Source organism: Coregonus clupeaformis, chromosome 12, assembly GCF_020615455.1.
Source record: "Coregonus clupeaformis isolate EN_2021a chromosome 12, ASM2061545v1, whole genome shotgun sequence".
Lineage (NCBI taxonomy): Eukaryota > Metazoa > Chordata > Actinopteri > Salmoniformes > Salmonidae > Coregonus > Coregonus clupeaformis.
The window spans coordinates 29055140-29076412 of NC_059203.1; the positions used below are offsets into that span (position 1 = coordinate 29055140).

Consider the following 21273-nt stretch of genomic DNA (forward strand, 5'->3'; position numbering starts at 1 on the left):
CTTTGACACCAGAAACCCTCTTGTACAGGAACACAGTAAAAGTTAAAAGTCTTGTACACTACAGGATGTTTGGATGTTGGGTGACTGGAAATGGAAGAGAGGACTGATGTATAAAGTGCCCTTTAAGAAGAACATGGTTTTTTAAACATACCAGTCAGTGGTCACAGTATAGTAGTAAACTCATTTGACCTTGTCAGAATATTGTCCAGAATCATCCCTCCTACCAAAACAAAAATATATAAAGGCTATAAGTAGATACTTGACCTGTATGTGTCTGTATGTCTGTCCATGACATGTGATCCAGCCAGTCTGTCCATCCTACATTGGATCTTCTCTTCACAATGCTACAATGTATTTCATGTCTATTCATGAGGAATTGATTGTCATCATTCTTTAAAGAGATAGTTTCCATAACAAAACAGTCCCTGACTCCCACAATATATTCTTACAGTGAGAGTATAAATTGATGTATGGTAATGTGAAACATAGGGGACAGCAACACATATCTCAGTGTTAGACAATGCTCAATACCAGAACCGTGCACGAGAAGCCAGCACTCTACAGGGGACAGCCAATTCGACCTCCGGGGCGGATGATGAGAAGGATTTGAAATGCATTGTTAACATAATGAACATAAAACAGTGACATTGTACTGTATGTCCACCCTAAAGTTAAAATCATTCATGTTAACATTGTCTAACATAGTGGAAGTCTAATTATCTCTTCTGTGCAAATGAACTTCCATACCAGCACACACTCTCATATACACACGCATGCACACCACTGTGACTGTTCAGGCCTAAGCATTCAATAGGCTGTGAACCAGTGTCATTAAATAGGCTGTGAACTAGAGTGTTTTGTGAAGGTAGAGATTGCCTTGAAGCACTCTACAGGCAGAGAAAAACACTCCAGCCAGTGAAAAAGCGTTGCTCAGTATTTCTGAGGCAAATGGTGTTCCCCAGATATTACTGTAACACTAGTCACTGTTGATGATCACAGGAGCAGTCTGTAGGGCTGAAAACGACATACACCCTCTTTAAATCAGAACTATCTCGTCACATATGCACGCACGCACACACACACACACCGGAAGCAGCTCATCTTCCTCCACTAAGCAGTAACCACAGCTCTAATCACCAGCTCTCTGCTTGGCTGAGCAGCACTCCCTCTTAAAAACGATCAACACACACACAGTTTTTCAGAGGTTCTGCCCCTTCCACAGTCATTGTTATTCCGTTCACACCTCAGCTCCACTCGCTCGGATCCAGCTCAGACAGGAACACCAGTGATACATGTGACTCTCTGGAGATGCAGCATTCTCCCCTTTGCACTTTTTCTCAGAGCGAGTGAGAGAAAGAGAGCAAAGGACAAACGCATGGACGTGTGTTGTGGGTCTGTCTTTTGTATTTATAAGCATCTTCGGTGATATCTATGCACTGTGATGTGTTTATTATTCAGAAAGCATTATCATGCATATATTCAAAACTAGGGTTGCATTATGCCTGTATCTGAATGACAGAACAATGCAGGGGGGCTGTAGCTACATGAGGTGTATTTATCTATGTACATACCTGTGTACTAACTACAGTATGTTTGAGAGTTTGCAAACTGTATAAATGGATAAGAATGTATGCATTTTGATACCATCAGACTACCCACCCTAATTAGCAGAGCTATGCAGCTCTGGTATCAGCCTTGCCAGGACAAAATCTGTTACTATGGAAACTGGGCTGGAGCTATCTTGAAGATGTCTACCATATAAGACCTGTGTATCGGCTGGCCTTTTAATGTGTCTGTCTGTGTGAGTGTATGAATGTCTGTGTGAATGAATGCAAATGCACTCAAATAAGACTAGACTTGCTATTCAATCCAAACCTGTAACCAGGTTTCCAGGATAAGTGAAATGTAACACTTCCCTTTCTTAATTAATGTGCTGTTCAGATAGCGTTCTGGACTAATTTATGACTTGTACTGCGTGTAGGATCTCTCAGTCTCTGTCTCTCTCGCTCCACCCCCTGTTCGGTACATGAATGCCTTGGAGCAGAGCTCTCCTAAATGTGTGCTTGATGCACAAATCTTCAGGGATGATTATGATTACTGACTTTGATACCAAAAATGTTTATTTCAACCATTCCCCTCTGACTAAAACTCAGTGTAACACAAAACAACAGACAATCAAGACACATTCACAGACAGAAATGGAAGATCAGATGTGGTACTCTACTCTCACCACAAGATAAACAAACTGTACCAAGAAGAACAAGACTCTTGTGACAGAATGTGGTTTTTCACTAAAACAAGTCTGGATTGAACCTCCAATAACTGTCTGACAAGAATACATATCTCATACAGAAATACTCAAACAGATATGGTCATGACACAACAGACTAGTAAATCACAGATTCCTATAGGTAACCTCCTTTATCTATATAAAAATAAATTAATCAGGTAAGACAATCTCAAAATGTGGATACATTTACATTTACATTTTAGTTATTTAGCAGATGCTCTTATCCAGAGCGACTTACAGGAGCAATTAGGGTTAAGTGCCTTGCTCTAGTAAATTATCCTTTAAACATGTGCACACAAACTCACTCAAACGCACGCACGCATACACACACACAAGCTCAAACACATACACACATACTCACATATGACTAAGGCCAGGTTTGGGGCTAGGGGGGCACTAGTAAGTAGCTTATTGGCATCTACCATAACTCCTCTTCTGGAATCCGTACTACAGTGTGAGCTGGGCTGGGGCTCAGGGTGGAATGGGACAGTGGTCAGCTGAGATAGATAGACCTGTAGGAGAATATGACTGTCTTTCTATCCCTATGCTCACAACATTAATCTCTCCTTGCTGTTCCCCGCCTCCCGGTTTCCCCCCTCATCCATTCTGCCTCACCTCTTTCCCCCTACACCAGAGCCCCAACCAACCAACAGACCATTTCCCTTCCCAGCATGCTCTGCTTTGACCTTTGACCTACTACCACGTCTCCCTGTGGGGCCCCTGCTCAGTTGGGTCCCTGGGAGTGCTCTGCCCAGTTCTGTGGTAGCTAGTGTACTGTGGCTAAAAGGGAGGGAGGAAGGGGGGAGAGGAGGGAGAGTGGTGTTCTCAATCTTTTCCCAGAGTATTCAACACCACACCACAGCCCAAACTCTGCCCTGAATCTCTCTCATTTCCTGGCCCTTTCTGTTAGTTTGTAAAGGGACTCGGCACAGTGTCTCTCTTTCTTTCCTTCTCTTTCATTCTTTCTTTCTCTCTCTCTCTATCACTTTCTCTTTCTCGCCTTCCTCACAGCAGCTTGTCCATGTCTCTCTGCATGTCCCTGGATGTCCCTCTGCAGCTCAGAGGCTCTCATCCATGGTACTAGACTTTCCTCTGTCCCCTTTGGGCCTGCGGGGCAGCTCCGGCACCACATGGTTCTCCATGTGGCCCCCACTCCCCCGCGTCCCCCCATCCAGGCCGGGGAACAGGCAGTTCTGCCCCAGCATTCGCTGGGTGGTGCTTGATGCCAGGTGGTTGATGCCTCTCTGGTTGTAGCCGCTGTTGATGTTCCTGCTGCGTTTAGGGGCACTGGAGCCAGTCAGCAGGCACTCCGAGGGGCTGGTGGCGTCAGACATGTCCCGCAGGTGCTCGTCATCATCCGTATCGGCGTCAATGTACTTACTGATGGAGGAGTCGTGGAAGGTGAAGACAGACGGGGTGGAGGTCAGGGCCGTGGTCAGGGTGGAGCTGTCCGGAGACTTGGGTGGGGTCCTGCTGCTGGCGGTGGTGTAGATGGACGTCTCCGGGCTGAGCAGGGAGCGGTCAGACAGGATGGAGCTGCCTGAGAGAGGATCACCGCTGCTGGGTGACCGACCTGGTCCTGGCCCCGACTCCCCTCCACTGCTCCGGTAGTTCACCTTGTAGGAGTGGCTGCCATCTTTCAAAGGTTTGTTGAAGTTGCGAGTGTTGTCCGAGCCTGAGTTTTTTGCAGCAGAAAGGGGAGTGAGCATGGGCTCATGCTCCAGGGTGGTCTGGAGGCCAGGGTTGGTGCTGACCCGCCCAGAGAGGGCCATGGCTGGGCTGATATGGGAGAAGTGGCTGGTCTCCTGGGCAAGGAGGGCTAGGCCGGAGACTGGACTGTGGGGGTAGACACCACGTGGATTCTCCTGGAAGTCTGCAGCACAGCTGATGTAGCTGTCAATACTAGACAGGCTCTTCATGTCCCCCACCCCCTCTCGACCCCCTAGCATAGGGTCCCCTGGACCCCCAGGGATGGCCCTCAGCTCTATCTCATCCCTCTGTCTGCCAGCCCTGGAGCTGTTGTCTTTGGCGTTGAGGTTGGGCTGTGACTGGGTCTTGGCCATCTGGTAATACATCTCCTCCAGCTTCTGAGCGTTGAGCCCCTGAGGACTGGAGGCCCTGGCCTTACTGGGGGAACCCGTCTGGGACTCCACGGGGTTGAAGGAGTGGGCCGAGCTGGTCTCGGAGGCGGAGGCAGCCCGCTTGGGTGTCCACTTCCAGTGGCTGGGCGAGAGGTGGTTGTCTTGCGTCAGCAGCCTCTCGCTCTTCTCCACCACCACGTTCATCAGCTGGGCGCTGCGGGCAAACGCCTCCTTCATGTTCATGGAGACAATGCTCCCATTGCGTTTCGCCCTCTCCAGCGCCTCACGCCGCTTCACAGCTTTCTCCTGACGCTTCTGCTCCTTGTAGAACTCTGAGAAGTTGTTGACGATGATGGGGATGGGCAGGGCTATCACCAACACCCCTGCAATGCAACACAGACCCCCCACAATCTTCCCAAGCAAAGTCTTAGGGTAAATGTCCCCGTAACCAACCGTGGTCATAGTAATAGTGGCCCACCAGAAGGAGGCAGGGATGCTTTTGAACTTGGTGTCATCCTCGTCCTTCTCGGCAAAGAAGACGAGGCTGGAGAAGATCATGATGCCCATGGCCAGGAAGAGTATGAGTAGACCCAGCTCGTTGTAACTCCTCTTCAGGGTGAAACCTAGAGACTGTAGCCCTGTGGAGTGACGCGCCAGCTTCAGAATTCTCAGGATACGCATGATCCGGAAGATCTGAACCACCCTCCGGACGTTCTGGAACTGTAGAACACTTTTGTTGGACTCGGTCAGAAAGATTGTGATGTAATAAGGAAGGATGGCCAGCAGGTCGATCACGTTCAGGGGACCTTAAAGATAAGATAAGACAGTACTTTATTCATCCTCAGGGAAAGTTGTTTGCAACAGCTAAAACATAAAACACCAATAAATACACAACAGTGGACACACAGACAGACACTAAAGGTAGCACATCTTAAATGTACACTGCTCAAAAAAATAAAGGGAACACTAAAATAACACATCCTAGATCTGAATGAATGAAATAATCTTATTAAATACTTTTTTCTTTACATAGTTGAATGTGCTGACAACAAAATCACACAAAAATTATCAATGGAAATCAAATTGATCAACCCATGGAGGTCTGGATTTGGAGTCACCCTCAAAATTAAAGTGGAAAACCACACTACAGGCTGATCCAACTTTGATGTAATCCAGGCTCTGTCGTAGCTGGCCGTGACCGGGAGACCCATGGGGCGGCGCACAATTGGCCCAGCGTCGTCCAGGGTAGGGGAGGGAATGGCCGGCAGGGATGTAGCTCAGTTGGTAGAGCATGGCGTTTGCAACGCCAGGGTTGTGGGTTCGATTCCCACAGGGGGTTGGCATCCGCCAACTCCTGGACAGTCTGTGGTGCAACGTGGCGTTGGTGGATGGAGCGAGACATGATGTCCCAGATGTGCTCAATTGGATTCAGGTCTGGGGAACGGGCGGCCAGTCCATAGCATCAATGCCTTCCTCTTGCAGGAACTGCTGACACACTCCAGCCACATGAGGTCTAGCATTGTCTTGCATTAGGAGGAACCCAGGGCCAACCGCACCAGCATATGGTCTCACAAGGGGGTCTGAGGATCTCATCTCGGTACCTAATGGCAGTCAGGCTACCTCTGGCGAGCACATGGAGGGCTGTGCGGCCCCCAAAGAAATGCCACCCCACACCATGACTGACCCACCGCCAAACCGGTCATGCTGGAGGATGTTGCAGGCAGCAGAATGTTCTCCACGGTGTCTCCAGACTCTGTCACGTCTGTCACATGTGCTCAGTGTGAACCTGCTTTCATCTGTGAAGAGCACAGGGCGCCAGTGGCGAATTTGCCAATCTTGGTGTTCTCTGGCAAATGCCAAACATCCTGCACGGTGTTGGGCTGTAAGCACAACCCCCACCTGTGGACGTCGGGCCCTCATACCACCCTCATGGAGTCTGTTTCTGACCGTTTGAGCAGACACATGCACATTTGTGGCCTGCAGGAGGTCATTTTGCAGGGCTCTGGCAGTGCTCCTCCTGCTCCTCCTTGCACAAAGGCAGAGGTAGCAGTCCTGCTGCTGGGTTGTTGCCCTCCTACGGCCTTCTCCACGTCTCCTGATGTACTGGCCTGTCTCCTGGTAGCGCCTCCATGCTCTGGACACTACGCTGACAGACACAGCAAACCTTCTTGCCACAGCTCGCATTGATGTGCCATCCTGGATGAGCTGCACTACCTGAGCCACTTGTGTGGGTTGTAGACTCCGTCTCATGCTACCACTAGAGTGAAAGCACCGCCAGCATTCAAAAGTGACCAAAATATCAGCCAGGAAGCATAGGAACTGAGAAGTGGTCTGTGGTCACCACCTGCAAAACCAGTCCTTTATTGGGGGTGTCTTGCTAATTGCCTATAATTTCCACCTGTTGTCTATTCCATTTGCACAACAGCATGTGAAATTTATTGTCAATCAGTGTTGCTTCCTAAGTGGAGAGTTTGATTTCACAGAAGTTTGATTGACTTGGAGTTACATTGTGTTGTTTAAGTGTTCCCTTAATTTTTTTGAGCAGTGTATATTAGAAACAGAAGTGTTCACCTTTGATGAACTTCCATTTGGTGGGGGATGAGAGGAAGCGGAGGAGGTACTCCATAGTGAACCATGCGATGCAGATGGCCTCTACGTGGGCCAGCTGGGGGTTGTCTGAGGCGTGGCCAAGCTCGTCTGTGTCCTGCAGCTCAGGCAGGGTGTTGAGGGACAGGGCGATGGTGGAAAGGACGATGAACAGGATGGAGATGATGGCTAGGATCTGGAGAGAGAGAGAGAGAGAGAGAGAGAGAGAGAGAGAGAGAGAGAGAGAGAGAATCATTGAGGACGATCTACGACAAAGAGACATTATCTGCGTCCAATTTATTGAGGACAAATTGAGAACAGTAGTATTAGAGAAAAACTCAGAATGCATTATAAAAATGCATACAGTCTTGATGACAAGGTTCCTGGTTCCAATCAACCACCCCACAATAAAAAAGATTACACAACTTTTTGTGTGAGTTTGGTTAGGACCTCAGCCTAATGCAGGGGGACTGACTTGGAACAGTTACTAATTCATGACCCACTTATCTGACTACAATTGCCTCCTCGCTATGAATGAGCGTTAGAGTGAGAGATAATGCTTAGCCAGCAGAATGGCAACAACAATCTGACATTTCAACCAAAACACAAAATACAAAAAGGTCAAACAATGGATGGAAATATCTTTGAGAGCATAAGGAAGCCTGAACGCAGAAAAGTCCTACTTCCAAATTCCTTTTGGCATTATACATTTCATAACTGTTTAATTCTCTCTATCTAAAAGGTTGAATACAAACGCTGAGAGTGTATATTTTAGAACAAACAAGACTACGTAGTGGTAGCATTATTCAAAATGATTCCAATTGTATTCAAATTCAAATGAATTCCAATGATAATACCCATGATAGGTCCCAAGGTTACTGTTATCTGACCTTGATGTTACCCAACAACAGCAGTGCTTTAACCTGGGGTTTACTGTAGTATCACTGCAGAAAATCCATCTCTCCAGAGCATGTTTGGAACATGTCTGTGCCTGTGTTTGTTTCTCTGTTTGTGTATACCTTGTGTGTGTGTGTGTGTGTGTGTGTGTGTGTGCGTGCGTGCGTGTATGGAACGTTAACTGAAAGTTAGCCACAGGCTCATTGAGGCTAGTCCAGTATGATAGGTCTAAAAGAGCCCATAATCTTCCACGTGTCACACACACACTCACACACACTTTACATTTTGTCATTAAGCAGACGCACTTATCCAGTAGTGAGTGCATTTTCATATTTTTTTGTACTGGTCGAAGCACAAACACAGGCACACTGGGCACACTTTACTGCCGGCTCAGTCTCCCAGGAGTAGAAGTGATGGCCAGCCAGGCAGCCTTATCTACGACCAATCAGAGACAGAGCACACTGTTGCCATAGTGTCACGGCAGATGTGAATAATGACCCTATCTGTTTATCTTCTTCTCCGTCTCTCCATTCTCTCCTTCTTTCAGCTGTAAATCTGGTGTTTGGTTCAAATGCTCCCGGAGGGGAGAAGTGCAGCCAGGGCCTGGAGACTGGTGTGTGTGTGTTTGCCAGGCAGGAAGGGACAGAAGGGGTGGTGGCTGGGCTGCAAGGAATGGAAATGTATTACATTAATAAAACAGGCAGTGAGTTGCAGGCAGTACGGCTCTGAACTGATTTCCCTGTCTTTACAAATAGACTATGGTGACAATATCTTTCGCAAGTAAGTCAGGGGTCAATGATGACAAGCTACAAGGGTAGATAGGGTACATGAAGGAAGAGTTCGGGAAAGAGCTCAAGATGAAATTGGACTGCCACACATGGTGGAACAGTCTGGCAGACATCTGTAGCACGATGCTGTTTGCAATGGTATGGCAGGAGAGTTCGTCGCTTGCTGCCATTTCTGCTAGAATGTCATCCAGCGTCGCAAGTGTTACTTGGGCATGTCGGATCAATCTACTTGTCGAACCGCCTGCACATTTTATTCTGCGCTTGCAGATTTAGCATTCTGACTCGGTGGCATTAGTTTTAGTGAAACTCTGTTGGAGCCAATTTTGTTACCGTAGGCCTAATAACTGCATTTAATTCAAGGGGGTGTGTACAGTTTTAGCATAAACAATGCATGCGCTTTGAATTTATTGCGCAAGTTGTTGTTCGTTTGTATACGTTTGATCTGGAGTGTAAAAAAAAGTATATAAAAAAAAATGTATAAACTAAATATTAAAAAATATATTTATGGCGTGACTTTGTGTAAGTAGGCCTAGATACAGTGGGGAAAAAAGTATTTAGTCAGCCACCAATTGTGCAAGTTCTCCCACTTTAAAAGATGAGAGAGGCCTGTAATTTTCATCATAGGTACACGTCAACTATGACAGACAAAATGAGGAAAAAAAATCCAGAAAATCACATTGTAGGATTTTTTATGAATTTATTTGCAAATTATGGTGGAAAATAAGTATTTGGTCAATAACAAAAGTTTCTCAATACTTTGTTATATACCCTTTGTTGGCAATGACACAGGTCAAACGTTTTCTGTAAGTCTTCACAAGGTTTTCACACACTGTTGCTGGTATTTTGGCCCATTCCTCCATGCAGATCTCCTCTAGAGCAGTGATGTTTTGGGGCTGTCGCTGGGCAACACAGACTTTCAACTCCCTCCAAAGATTTTCTATGGGGTTGAGATCTGGAGACTGGCTAGGCCACTCCAGGACCTTGAAATGCTTCGTACGAAGCCACTCCTTCGTTGCCCGGGCGGTGTGTTTGGGATCATTGTCATGCTGAAAGACCCAGCCATGTTTCATCTTCAATGCCCTTGCTGATGGAAGGAGGTTTTCACTCAAAATCTCACGATACATGGCCCCATTCATTCTTTCCTTTACATGGATCAGTCGTCCTGGTCCCTTTGCAGAAAAACAGCCCCAAAGCATGATGTTTCCACCCCCATGCTTCACAGTAGGTATGGTGTTCTTTGGATGCAACTCAGCATTCTTTGTCCTCCAAACACGACGAGTTGAGTTTTTACCAAAAAGTTATATTTTGGTTTCATATGACATTCTCCCAATCCTCTTCTGGATCATCCAAATGCACTCTAGCAAACTTCAGACGGGCCTGGACATGTACTGGCTTAAGCAGGGGGACACGTCTTGCACTGCAGGATTTGAGTCCCTGGCGGCGTAGTGTGTTACTGATGGTAGGCTTTGTTACTTTGGTCCCAGCTCTCTGCAGGTCATTCACTAGGTCCCCCCGTGTGGTTCTGGGATTTTTGCTCACCGTTCTTGTGATCATTTTGACCCCACGGGGTGAGATCTTGCGTGGAGCCCCAGATCGAGGGAGATTATCAGTGGTCTTGTATGTCTTCCATTTCCTAATAATTGCTCCCACAGTTGATTTCTTCAAACCAAGCTGCTTACCTATTGCAGATTCAGTCTTCCCAGCCTGGTGCAGGTCTACAATTTTGTTTCTGGTGTCCTTTGACAGCTCTTTGGTCTTCGCCATAGTGGAGTTTGGAGTGTGACTGTTTGAGGTTGTGAACAGGTGTCTTTTATACTGATAACAAGTTCAAACAGGTGCCATTAATACAGGTAACAAGTGGAGGACAGAGGAGCCTCTTAAAGAAGAAGTTACAGGTCTGTGAGAGCCAGAAATCTTGCTTGTTTGTAGGTGACCAAATACTTATTTTCCACCATAATTTGCAAATAAATTCATAAAAAATCCTACAATGTGATTTTCTGGATTTTTTTTTCTCAATTTGTCTGTCATAGTTGACGTGTACCTATGATGAAAATTACAGGCCTCTCTCATCTTTTTAAGTGGGAGAACTTGCACAATTGGTGGCTGACTAAATACTTTTTTTCCCCACTGTATGATAGGCTACAACACACATCTGAGCGTTCATGATTGATCATACAGATAGCAGAGCAGAGAAGGCAGTAGAGAAGGAAATATTAGACATTGCATATCATGTAACAGTTCCATTTCACTTCATGCTGTTAATGTAAATAATGTATTATAGTTTACTGGTTTCTCGCAGTTATTTATCTCGGGAAACAGGAGTTTGGGTGGTAAATCTCGGTAACCTGGTTCCCGCTATTAAACCCTTCTGTGTGTGTGGGTCCCCGGGAGCTTGCCTGTGTTTGTGCGTGTGTGGTTTTCCTGTGTGTAAGTGTGTGTGTGTGGGTCCCCAGGAGTGGGGCCCGTGGGGAAGAGGTGCTTGTGTAGGACAGGAATGGATAGAGCTAATAGGATTGGGAGGCTGCTATAAAAAGGTTGCTAAGACAGGGAGTTTAATAATGGCACATTGCTGCCTCTGCCTCTGCCTCTGCTGCACTATATTCCACTATAGGTGGAAAGCCTGTGTTGTGTTGTGTTCTCTCTGGTACCTTCTGCCCTTGTTGCCATCCAATGGGAATTCCCTCTACACATGACACTCTCACTCTCTTTCTGTCAATTTGCTTTATTGGCATGACGTAACAGTGTACGTATTGCCAAAGCTTACTTTGGAGATTTACAATATTAACATAATTAAAATAATAATAATCAATAGTAACAACAATAACCAAGGGTAAAAAAAAACATACATTGAACAATAACAATAACAATGGTATAGAGGACATGTGCAGGTTGGTTGGTCTGTCAGATACTGTCCCTCATCTTATGACATCTTCTCTCATCTTCTGATCTTCTCTCTCTGTACTTCTCTGTCTTCTCTCTCTCTGTCTCTCTCTGTCTCTCTCTCTCTCTTTGCTCTCTCTCTCTGTCTCTCTCTCTCTTCTCTCTCTGTCTCACTCTCTGTCTCTCTCTTTGCTCTCTCTCTCTCTCTTCTCTCTCTCTTTGCTCTCTCTCTCTGTCTCTCTCTCTCTCTCTCTCTCTCTCTCTCTCTCTCTCTCTCTCGCTCTCTCTCGTTGCTCTCTCTCTCTGTCTCTCTCTCTCTCTCTCTCTCTCTCTCTCTCTCTCTCTTGCTCTCTCTCTCTGTCTCTCTGTGTCTCTCAATTGAATTTCAATTTAAGGGCTTTATTGGCATGGGAAACATATGTTAACATTGTGCAAGTGAAGTAGATAATAAACAAAAGTGAAATCAACAAAAATTTACAGTAAACATTACACTGGATCTGTGGATCTGTGCAATCTGAGGGAAATATGTGTTTCTAATATGGTCATACATTTGGCAGGAGGTTAGGAAGTGGAGCTCAGTTTCCACCTCAGTTTGTGGGCAGTGTGCACATAGCCTGTCTTCTCTTGAGAGCCAAGACTTCCTACGCTGCCTTTCTCAATAGTAAGGCTATGCTCACTGAGTCTGTACATAGTCAAAGCATTCCTTAAGTTTGGGTCAGTCACAGTGGTCAGGTATTCTGCCACTGTGTACTCTCTGTTTAGGGCCAAATAGCATTCTAGTTTGCTCTGTTTTTTTGTTAATTATTTCCAATGTGTCAAGTAATTATCTGTTTGTTTTCTCATGATTTGGTTGGGTCTAATTGTGTTGCTGTCCTGGGGCTCTGTGGGGTCTGTTTGTGTTTGTGAACAGAGCCCCACAACCAGCTTGCTTAGGGGACTCTTCTCCAGGTTCATCTATCTGTAGGTGATGGCTTTGTAATGGAAGGTTTGGGAATCGCTTCCTTTTAGGTGGTTGTAGAATTTAACGGCTCTTTTCTGGATTTTGATCATTAGCACGTATCGGCCTAATTCTACTCTGCAGTCTCAATTTGGTGTTTGTCCCATTTTGTGAATTCTTGGTTGGTGAGTGGACCCCAGACCATTAAGGCCAATGGGTTCTATAGCTGATTCAAGTATTTCTAGCCAGATCCTAATTGGTATGTCGAATTTTATGTTCCTTTTGATGGCATATAAGGCCCTTCTTGCCTTGTCTCTCAGATAGTTCACAGCTTTGTGGAAGTTACCTGTGGCACTGATGTTTAGGCCGAGGTATGTATAGTTTTCTGTGTGCTTTAGGGCAACGGTGTATAGATGGAATTTATATTTGTGGTCCTGGCAACTAGACCTTTTTTGGAACACCATTATCTTTGTCTTACTGAGATTTACTGTCAGGGCCCAGGTCTGACAGAATCTGTGCAGAAGATATAGGTGCTGCTGTAGGCCCTCCTTGGTTGGGGACAGAAGCACCAGATCATCAGCAAACAGTAGACATTTGGCTTCAGATGCTCTTTGCTCTCTCTCTCTCTCTCTCTCTCTCTCTCTCTCTCTCTCTCTCTCTCTCTCTCTCTCTCTCTCTCTCTCTCTCTCTCTCTCTCTCTCTCTCTCTCTCTCTCTCTCTCTCTTCTTTTTCTGTCTCTCTCATCCCTCTCTGACCCTCTTCTCTGTCTTCTTCTGTTCGGGAAGTAAACAACTGCTTCAAGGGGCAACGCAAACACACACGCGCGCATACGCACGTACACAACACACAAAAACACACAGATTTGGCGGTACTACTGTTTGTGACAGCAGACAGTAAACAGCAGGGCAGTCTGGTGATATACACTGACTGTGGTCCCTGTGGCAACATGCGTGATGAAACCAGATCTCCCGAGTGGCGCAGTGGTCTAAGGCACTGCATTGCAGTGCTAGCTGTGCCACTAGAGATCCTGGTTCGAATCCAGGCTCTGTCGTAGCCGGCCGCGACCGGGAGACCCATGAGGCAGCGCTCAATTGGCCCAGCGTCGTCCAGGGTAGGGGAGGGAATGGCCGGCAGGGATGTAGCTCAGTTGATAAAGCATGGCATTTGCACACCAATGTAGGCTGTTGTTGTTTTATATGTATTGGGCTGTCTGTATGTCAATGGGCTATGTCAGTGAATATTGATAAACATGATTCTGTAACGAGAGAGAGAGTCAGAGAGAGAGAAGAGAGAAGAGAGAGAGAGAGAGAGAGAGAGTGATGTGGCTGGTTGTGACACACCAGATTAACAGCACCTGCCACTCAGAAACTACACACACCCGGAGCCCTCTCTCGTCTACTGGCACGTATCCACCGCACAAGGCACACCACAGCTCCCTCAAAGTACAGCAGACAGCGCCTAGACATTGTGTTAGACAAGGTCGTCCCAACCCCCACCAAGCTATTTCAGAAGATTCCCCAGACATTGTTGGTGGGCGTACCAGTCCAGATAAGCAGACAACACAACACTAAACAGCTCTAAAGGAATAGGCAGTCTGCCAGCATAGACACTGATAGTCACTGTAATATTGTACTGGTGTAATGGAATAATGTAATATACTATGTATTATTATGTCATTGACAAGATGTGCGATGAAGTGATGTTTCCTTGAAACAATGATGACCTAAATCAAAGGAATTTTAAGAACATTGAAGATCATGTTAATTCCAGACAAAGGCATTATTCATGAAATCATAACGAACTTATATGATGATACAATTCACAGGGGATGCGTCCCAAATGGCACCCTATTCCCTACATTGTGCACAGCTTTTGACCAGAGCCCTATGAGCCCTGGTCAAAAGTAGTGCACTACAGTTGAAGTCGAAAGTTTACATACACTTAGGTTGGAGTCATTAAAACCCGTTATTCAACCACCCCACACATTTCTTGTTAACAAACTATAGTTTTGGCAAGTCGGTTAGGACATCTACTTTGTGCATGACACAAGTAACTTTTCCAACAATTGTTTACAGACAGATTATTTCACTTATAATTCACTGTATCACAATTCCAGTGGGTCAGAAGTTTACATACACTAAGTTGACTGTACCTTTAAAGAGCTTGGAAAATTCCAGAAAATGATGTCATGGCTTTAGAAGCTTCTGATAGGCTAACTGACATTATTTGAGTCAATTGGAGGTGTACCTGTGGATGTATTTCAAGGCCTACCTTCAAACGCAGTGCCTCTTTGCTTGACATCATGGGAAAATCAAAAGAAATCAGCCAAGACCTCAGAAAAAATATTGTAGACCTCCACAAGTCTGGTTCATCCTTGGGAGAAATTTCCAAACGCCTGAAGGTACCACGTTCATCTGTACCAAAAATTGTACGCTAGTATAAACACCATGGGACCATGCAGCCGTCATACCGCTCAGGAAGGAGACACGTTCTGTCTCCTATAGATGAACGTATTTTGGTGTGAAAAGTGCAAATCAATCCCAGAACAACAGCAAAGGACCTTGTGAAGATGCTGGAGGAAACAGGTACAAAAGTATCTATATCCACAGTAAAACGAGTCCTATATCGACATAACCTGAAAGGCCGCTCAGCAAGGAAGAAGCCACTGCTCCAAAACCGCCATAAAAAAACCAGACTACGGTTTGCAAAGATCGTACTTTTTGGAGAAATGTCCTCTGGTCTGATGAAACTAAAATAAACTGTTTGGCCATAATGACCATCATTATGTTTGGAGGAAAAAGGACGAGCTTGCAAGCCGAAGAACACCATCCCAACCGTGAAGCACGGGGGTGGCAGCATCATGCTGTGGGGGTGCTTTGCTGCAGGAGGGACTGGTTCACTTCACAAAATAGATGGCATCATGAGGAAGGAAAATTATGTGGATATATTGAAGTAACATCTCAAGACATCAGTCAGAAAGTTAAAGTTAAACAATTTAAAGGCAATGCTACCAAATACTAATTGAGTGTATGTAAACTTCTGACCCACTGGGAATGTGATGAAAGAAATAAAAGCTGAAACAAATCATTCTCTCTACTATTATTCTGACATTTCACATTCTTAAAATAAAGTGGTGATCCTAACTGACCTAAGACAGGGACGTTTTACTAGGATTAAATGTCAGGAATTGTGAAAAACTGAGTTTAAATGTATTTGGCTAAGGTGTATGTAAACTTCCGACTTCGACTGTACATAGGAAACAGGGTGCCATAAGGAAGGTATATAGAGTTTTGATGTACAGGATGCTCCACTTTGATCCTCTATGAAAGGCTTCACAGGATAATGGTTGTACAATGTACTATTACAATACACTTAAAGATGCAGTCTGGGATCTTAAGCACTTACAAATTCGTAACATATTGTACAACTTGCAAAAATATATATGTTATTATTAGTTTATTATATTTGCAAATTGTAACATACTGTATCATAAAAAATGAATGACATAATACACAATTGTGCACAATTTTCGGGTACCCGTTTTGGCTCATGAGCACTACTTTCAAAATGACTGGCTGAAATTATACAAAACCTTTGGAGCATCACTTTAACACAACTACTTCCTCCTTCAAGATGCTTCTGCATTACAAGGAAAATTATAGCCTAATTAGCACCCAAACCTTTTCAAAATGAGCTAATTTTTTCCTGTTGGTTCACTGCTTGAGTTGGCAACAACAGTTTGGTTTTCATTTGCTTCTCTGTTTCTCTCCTACAGACTGTATTCTATCCTCTCTGTTTCTCTCCTACAGACTGTATACTATCCTCTCTGATCCTCTCCTACAGACTGTATTCTATCCTCTCTGTTTCTCTCCTACAGACTGTATTCTATCCTCTCTGTTTCTCTCCTACAGACTGTATACTATCCTCTCTGATCCTCTCCTACAGACTGTATTCTATCCTCTCTGTTTCTCTCCTACAGACTGTATACTATCCTCTCTGATCCTCTCCTACAGACTGTATACTATCCTCTCTGTTCCTCTCCTACAGACTGTATACTATCCTCTCAGGAGATACCCTACTTGTCTTAGAGCCGAGTTCCAATAGCTACAATTCACCCTTTGCTCCACTGTGCGTGTGTGTGAGTTGGCTACAGTTCTGATCAGGGCAGGGGTCTTACGCAGCGGAGTGCACATCCTGGAAAGTGTTTTGTCATCCCAGAGGGCAACAGGAAGGAAGTCCCAGACCTCAAGCTGGCATCCATTTCATTAGCAGGCCCAACTGACAGCTGTGTGTGTGTGTGTGTGTGTGTGTCTGTCTGTCTGTATGCTGTGCTCTAACCAGGCTGTTCTGATGTTCCTGAGAATTCCTCCTACACCATCGTCATTGAACTCAGTACCTGATAGGCCCTCAGGAAGCTGTGAGACTACCTAGGGATATAGCTCATGTCTCTCTCTCCACCTCTCTCACTCTCTCTCTCTCTTACTTTCACTATCTCACACACTCACTCTCTAACATGTATGTGTAAATGATAGATGCACACACACTACATGTTAAATGTTTTTAAAAGTATATAAATTGGAAAATATTTTGTCTGTAAAAAGAAAATGGTTATGTGCCGGACCCCAGTAAGACTAGCTGTCACCATTGGCGTTGGCTAATGGAGATCCTAATAAATCAAATAAATATTTATTTCTCTTCTCTCTTTCCCTCAATCTCTCTCCCTTCTTCTCTTTTCCTACATCTCTCTCCCCCACCCTCTCCTTCTCCCTCTCTGACACACCCAGCACAGTATCAGTCAGTCAGTATGTCACTAATCAGTGCGTTCGACTGGACAGAAAGACACTGCCTGAACCAATTCTATCCCATACCACCTCATCTCCTTTCTCCTCAATTATTCATGCCTCAGCAGAGGTCTATATTCATGTCATTCACGGACTGCCGGCCTGTCACACACACATGCACACTTGCACAAACATGGCAGGCCCATGCCCAGGGCAGTCCTATAAATAGAAGCAGCAGGCAGAGGTTCTCTCTCTCTCTCTCTCTCTCTCTCTCTCTCTCTCTCTCTCTCTCTGTGTGTGTGTGTGTGTGTGTGTGTGTGTGTGTGTAAATGTAGCCTGCAGGGCAAAAAGAGATCAAGAGGCCGACTAAAGGGTAGAAAATAATACAAGATACAAAGGTTGATATCTAAAGGTATTTTTCCCCTAGACAGCCCTGCCTGGTCTGGTCGACCTCTGACCTCCAGTTTTCCTAATTCCCTGAGCCAGGGACAGCTATGTCTGCCACAGGTACTTCATGCCACACTCTCAGAGGCTGGGATACCATGACAACCCCCTTGATGCTTTGACAGTCTCCCTCACTCTCGCACACACACACACGTGCGCTAGCATTCTCTCTCTCTTTCTCTAGCTGTTGTAGTGTATTAAGATTATGACTTTGTTAATGTTTTCAAGTGGAACCTGAGGGGATGTTTATTTAGGTTCAAAGAGAGTCGTTTTTAGGGTGACGCCCCATACAAGACAGGGGATTGGACAGTAGAGGGAGCCACCCATATTTTTGTATATCTTATAAGTATAGGCTAGAGACAAGAACGGCAGAGCAGACATTGCAATTTGGGAACCACTGCTCTCCGGGTGGTCATGACATCCGTAAACTCATGCTGAGATCTTGTGATATGAATAAACCTTATGATCAAAGTTCAGTATGAGCGGACTCCTTTGTTTAACAGCAATAACTAGCAACATTGACTCGACACTACACTGTGCTAGCTCAATTTGTGCTCACAGATTCAAGCCATCGGCTCTCTCCTCTCTAATTCAATTTCTCTGCTTTCTCTCTGCTCTCTGTCTTTCTTTGGACTATCTCTTTCCCCCTCTCATTATGTCCTTCCTTTCTCGTCCCTTTCTTTTCTTTTATCAGCTGACACATAAACTAGAGATATTTTATTGTTATGTGTATTGTTTAGAAATCTTAGAAGGTTATAAAGGCAGTCAACTTGAGCTGGTCTGTGGCTGCATGTCCAACCCAAACAGCTGTATTGACCGTGACAGTGATATGTAACACTGGCTTTAGCTGGAGGAACTATCCATCTATGTTCTTCACCAGACAAAAATCGAATCAACTGGTCAGGATGCTCTCGATGGTGCAGCTGTAGAACTTCTTGAGGATCTGTGGATCCATGCCAAATCTTTTCAGTCTCCTGAGGGGGAAAAGGTGTTGTCGTGGTGTGTTTGGACCATGATAGTTAGTTGGTGATGTGGACACAAAGGAACTTGAAACTCTCGACCCGCTCCACTACAGCCCTGTTGATGTTAATGGGGGCCTGTTCGGCCCGCCTTTTCCTGTAGTCCACGATCAGCTCCTTTGTCTTGCTCACATTGAGGGAGAGGTTGTTGTCCTGGCACCACACTGCCAGGTCTCTGACCTCCTCCCTTTAGGCTGTCTCATCGTTGTCGGTGACCAGGCCTACCACTGTTGTGTCGTCAGCAAACTTAATGATGGTGTTGGAGTTGTGTTGGCCACGCAGTCGTGGGTGAACAGGGAGTACAGGAGGGGACTAAGCACGCACCCATGAGGGGCCCCAATGTTGAGGATCAGCGTGGCAGATGTGTTGTTGCCTACCCTTACCACCTGGGGGGCAGGCCGTCAGGAAGTCCAGGATCAAGTTGCAGAGGGAGGTGTTTAGTCCCAGGGTCCTTAGCTTAGTGATGAGCTTTGTGGGCACTATGGTGTTGAACCCTGAGCTGTAGTCAATGAACATCATTCTCACATAGGTGTTCCTTTTGTCCAGGTGGGAAAGGGGAGTGTGGAGTGCGATTGCGATTGTGTCATCTATGGATCTGTTGGGGCAGTATGCAAATTGGAGTGGGTCTAGGGTTTCCGGGATGATGGTGTTGATGTGAGCCATGACCAGCCTTTCAAAGCACTTCATGGCTACTGACGTGAGTGCTACAGGGCGGTAATCATTTAGGCAGGTTACCTTCGCTTTCTTGGGCACAGGGACTATGGTGGTCTGCTTGAAACGTGTAGGTATTACAGACTCGGTCAGGGAGAGGTTGAAAATGTCAGTGAAGACACTTGCCAGTTGGTCCGCGCATGCTTTGAGTACACGTCCTGGTAATCCGTCTGGCCCCGCGGCTTTGTGAATGTTGACCTGTTTAAAGGTCTTGCTCACATCGGCTACGGAGAGCGTGATCACACAGTTGGTGCTCTCATGCATGCTTCAGTGTTGCTTGCCTCGTAGCGAGCATGAAAGGCATTTAGCTCGTCTGGTAGACTCGCGTCACTGGGCAGCTCGCGGCTGGGTTTCCCTTTATTGTCTGTAATAGTTTGCAAGCCCTGCCACATCCGACGAGCGTCAGAGCCAGTGTTGTAGGATTCAATCTTAGTCCTGTATTGATGCTTTGCCTGTTTAATGGTTCGTCTGAGGGCGTAGCGGGATTTCTCATAAGCGTCCGGATTAGTGTCCCGCTCCTTGAAAGCGGCAACTCTAGTCTTTAGCTCGGTGCGGATGTTGCCTGTAATCCAAGGCTTCTGGTTGGGATATGTACGTACGGTCACTGTGGGGACAACATCGACGATGCACTTATTGATGAATCTGGTGACTGAGGTGGTACACTCCTCAATGCCATTGGATGAATCCTGGAACATATTCCAGTCTGTGCTAGCAAAACAGTCCTGTAGCGTAGCATCCACGTCATCTGACCACTTCCGTATTGAGCGAGTCACTGGTACTTCCTGCTTTAGTTTTTGCTTGTAAGCAGGAATCAGGAGGATAGAATTATGGTCAGATTTGCCAAATGGAGGGTGAGGGAGAGCTTTGTATGCATCACTGTGTGTGGAGTAAAGGTGGTCTAGAGTTTTTTTCCTCTGGTTGCACATGTGACATGCTGGTAGAAATGAGGTAAAACGGATGTAAATTTGTCTGCATTGAAGTCCCCGGCCACTAGGAGCGCCACTTCTGGATGAGCATTTTCTTGTTTGCTTATGGCCTTATACAGCTCGTTGAGTGTGGTCTTAGTGCCAGCATCGGTTTGTGGTGGTAAATAAACGGCTACGAATAATATAGATGAGAACACTTGATAGATAGACAACAACCCTTCTGAGAGCTCACTATACAGAAAACTGCCAGCAGCACATGACTCAACATTTTTGCAAACTCCTCTGTGTTTGAACGTCTCATTGTAAAATCATAGCATATGCATGGGGATATGATGATTCATTGCAAATGGCATAACATTTTGATTTGTTATTCATTCAGGTTTGCTAGAAGCCATGCGGTTGATAACATCAGAGTGATACTGTGTAACACTGTTGAGTGGAAGATAATGTGACATAATACAGCCTGCTGATTGTGAATGTAGCAGTTCAGACATCTCTCTCTCCTCCCTCTCTCCCTCTCTCTCTCTCTCTCTCTCTCTTCCTGCCTTTCTGAAAGAGATGGGGTTACCATGGAGACAGGAGGAGACCTTGTCTTCCACATTTCCCACAGTGTGATGGCTGGAACAACACACACAGCAACACACTTCTAAACACACATATGCATATACACACACACACACACACACAAATGCATAAACACAGGCACGCACGCACACACACACACACACACATATGCACGCACACTTGCACATGCACGCACACAAACACAAACAAGTTCATAAACACAGGCACGAACGCACAAACACACAAACCAGCCACGAAGACCAAATACCAGCCAAGACTGGGGCATTGTTGATACAGCTGTGGCCAAATCGCCTCGGAGCCTACAGGGATAGAATACAGCTGTGATCACCAAATAATCTCTCTCTCACA

General features: G+C 45.7%; 1 protein-coding gene across 1 annotated transcript in view; it reads right to left on the reverse strand.

The window, feature by feature from the left end:
- Nucleotides 1–89: 89 nt before the first annotated feature.
- LOC121578161 (potassium voltage-gated channel subfamily B member 1-like) overlaps nucleotides 90–21273 on the reverse strand; it is a 50402-nt gene continuing 29218 nt past the window's right edge. The window contains exons 3-4 of the mRNA XM_045223795.1: nucleotides 6943–7153; nucleotides 90–5177 (exon numbers count right to left, since the gene is read on the reverse strand). Of these exons, the coding sequence (XP_045079730.1) occupies nucleotides 3349–5177; nucleotides 6943–7153 (2040 nt within the window). The 3' untranslated portion in view covers nucleotides 90–3348. The remainder of the gene's footprint in view (nucleotides 5178–6942; nucleotides 7154–21273) is intronic.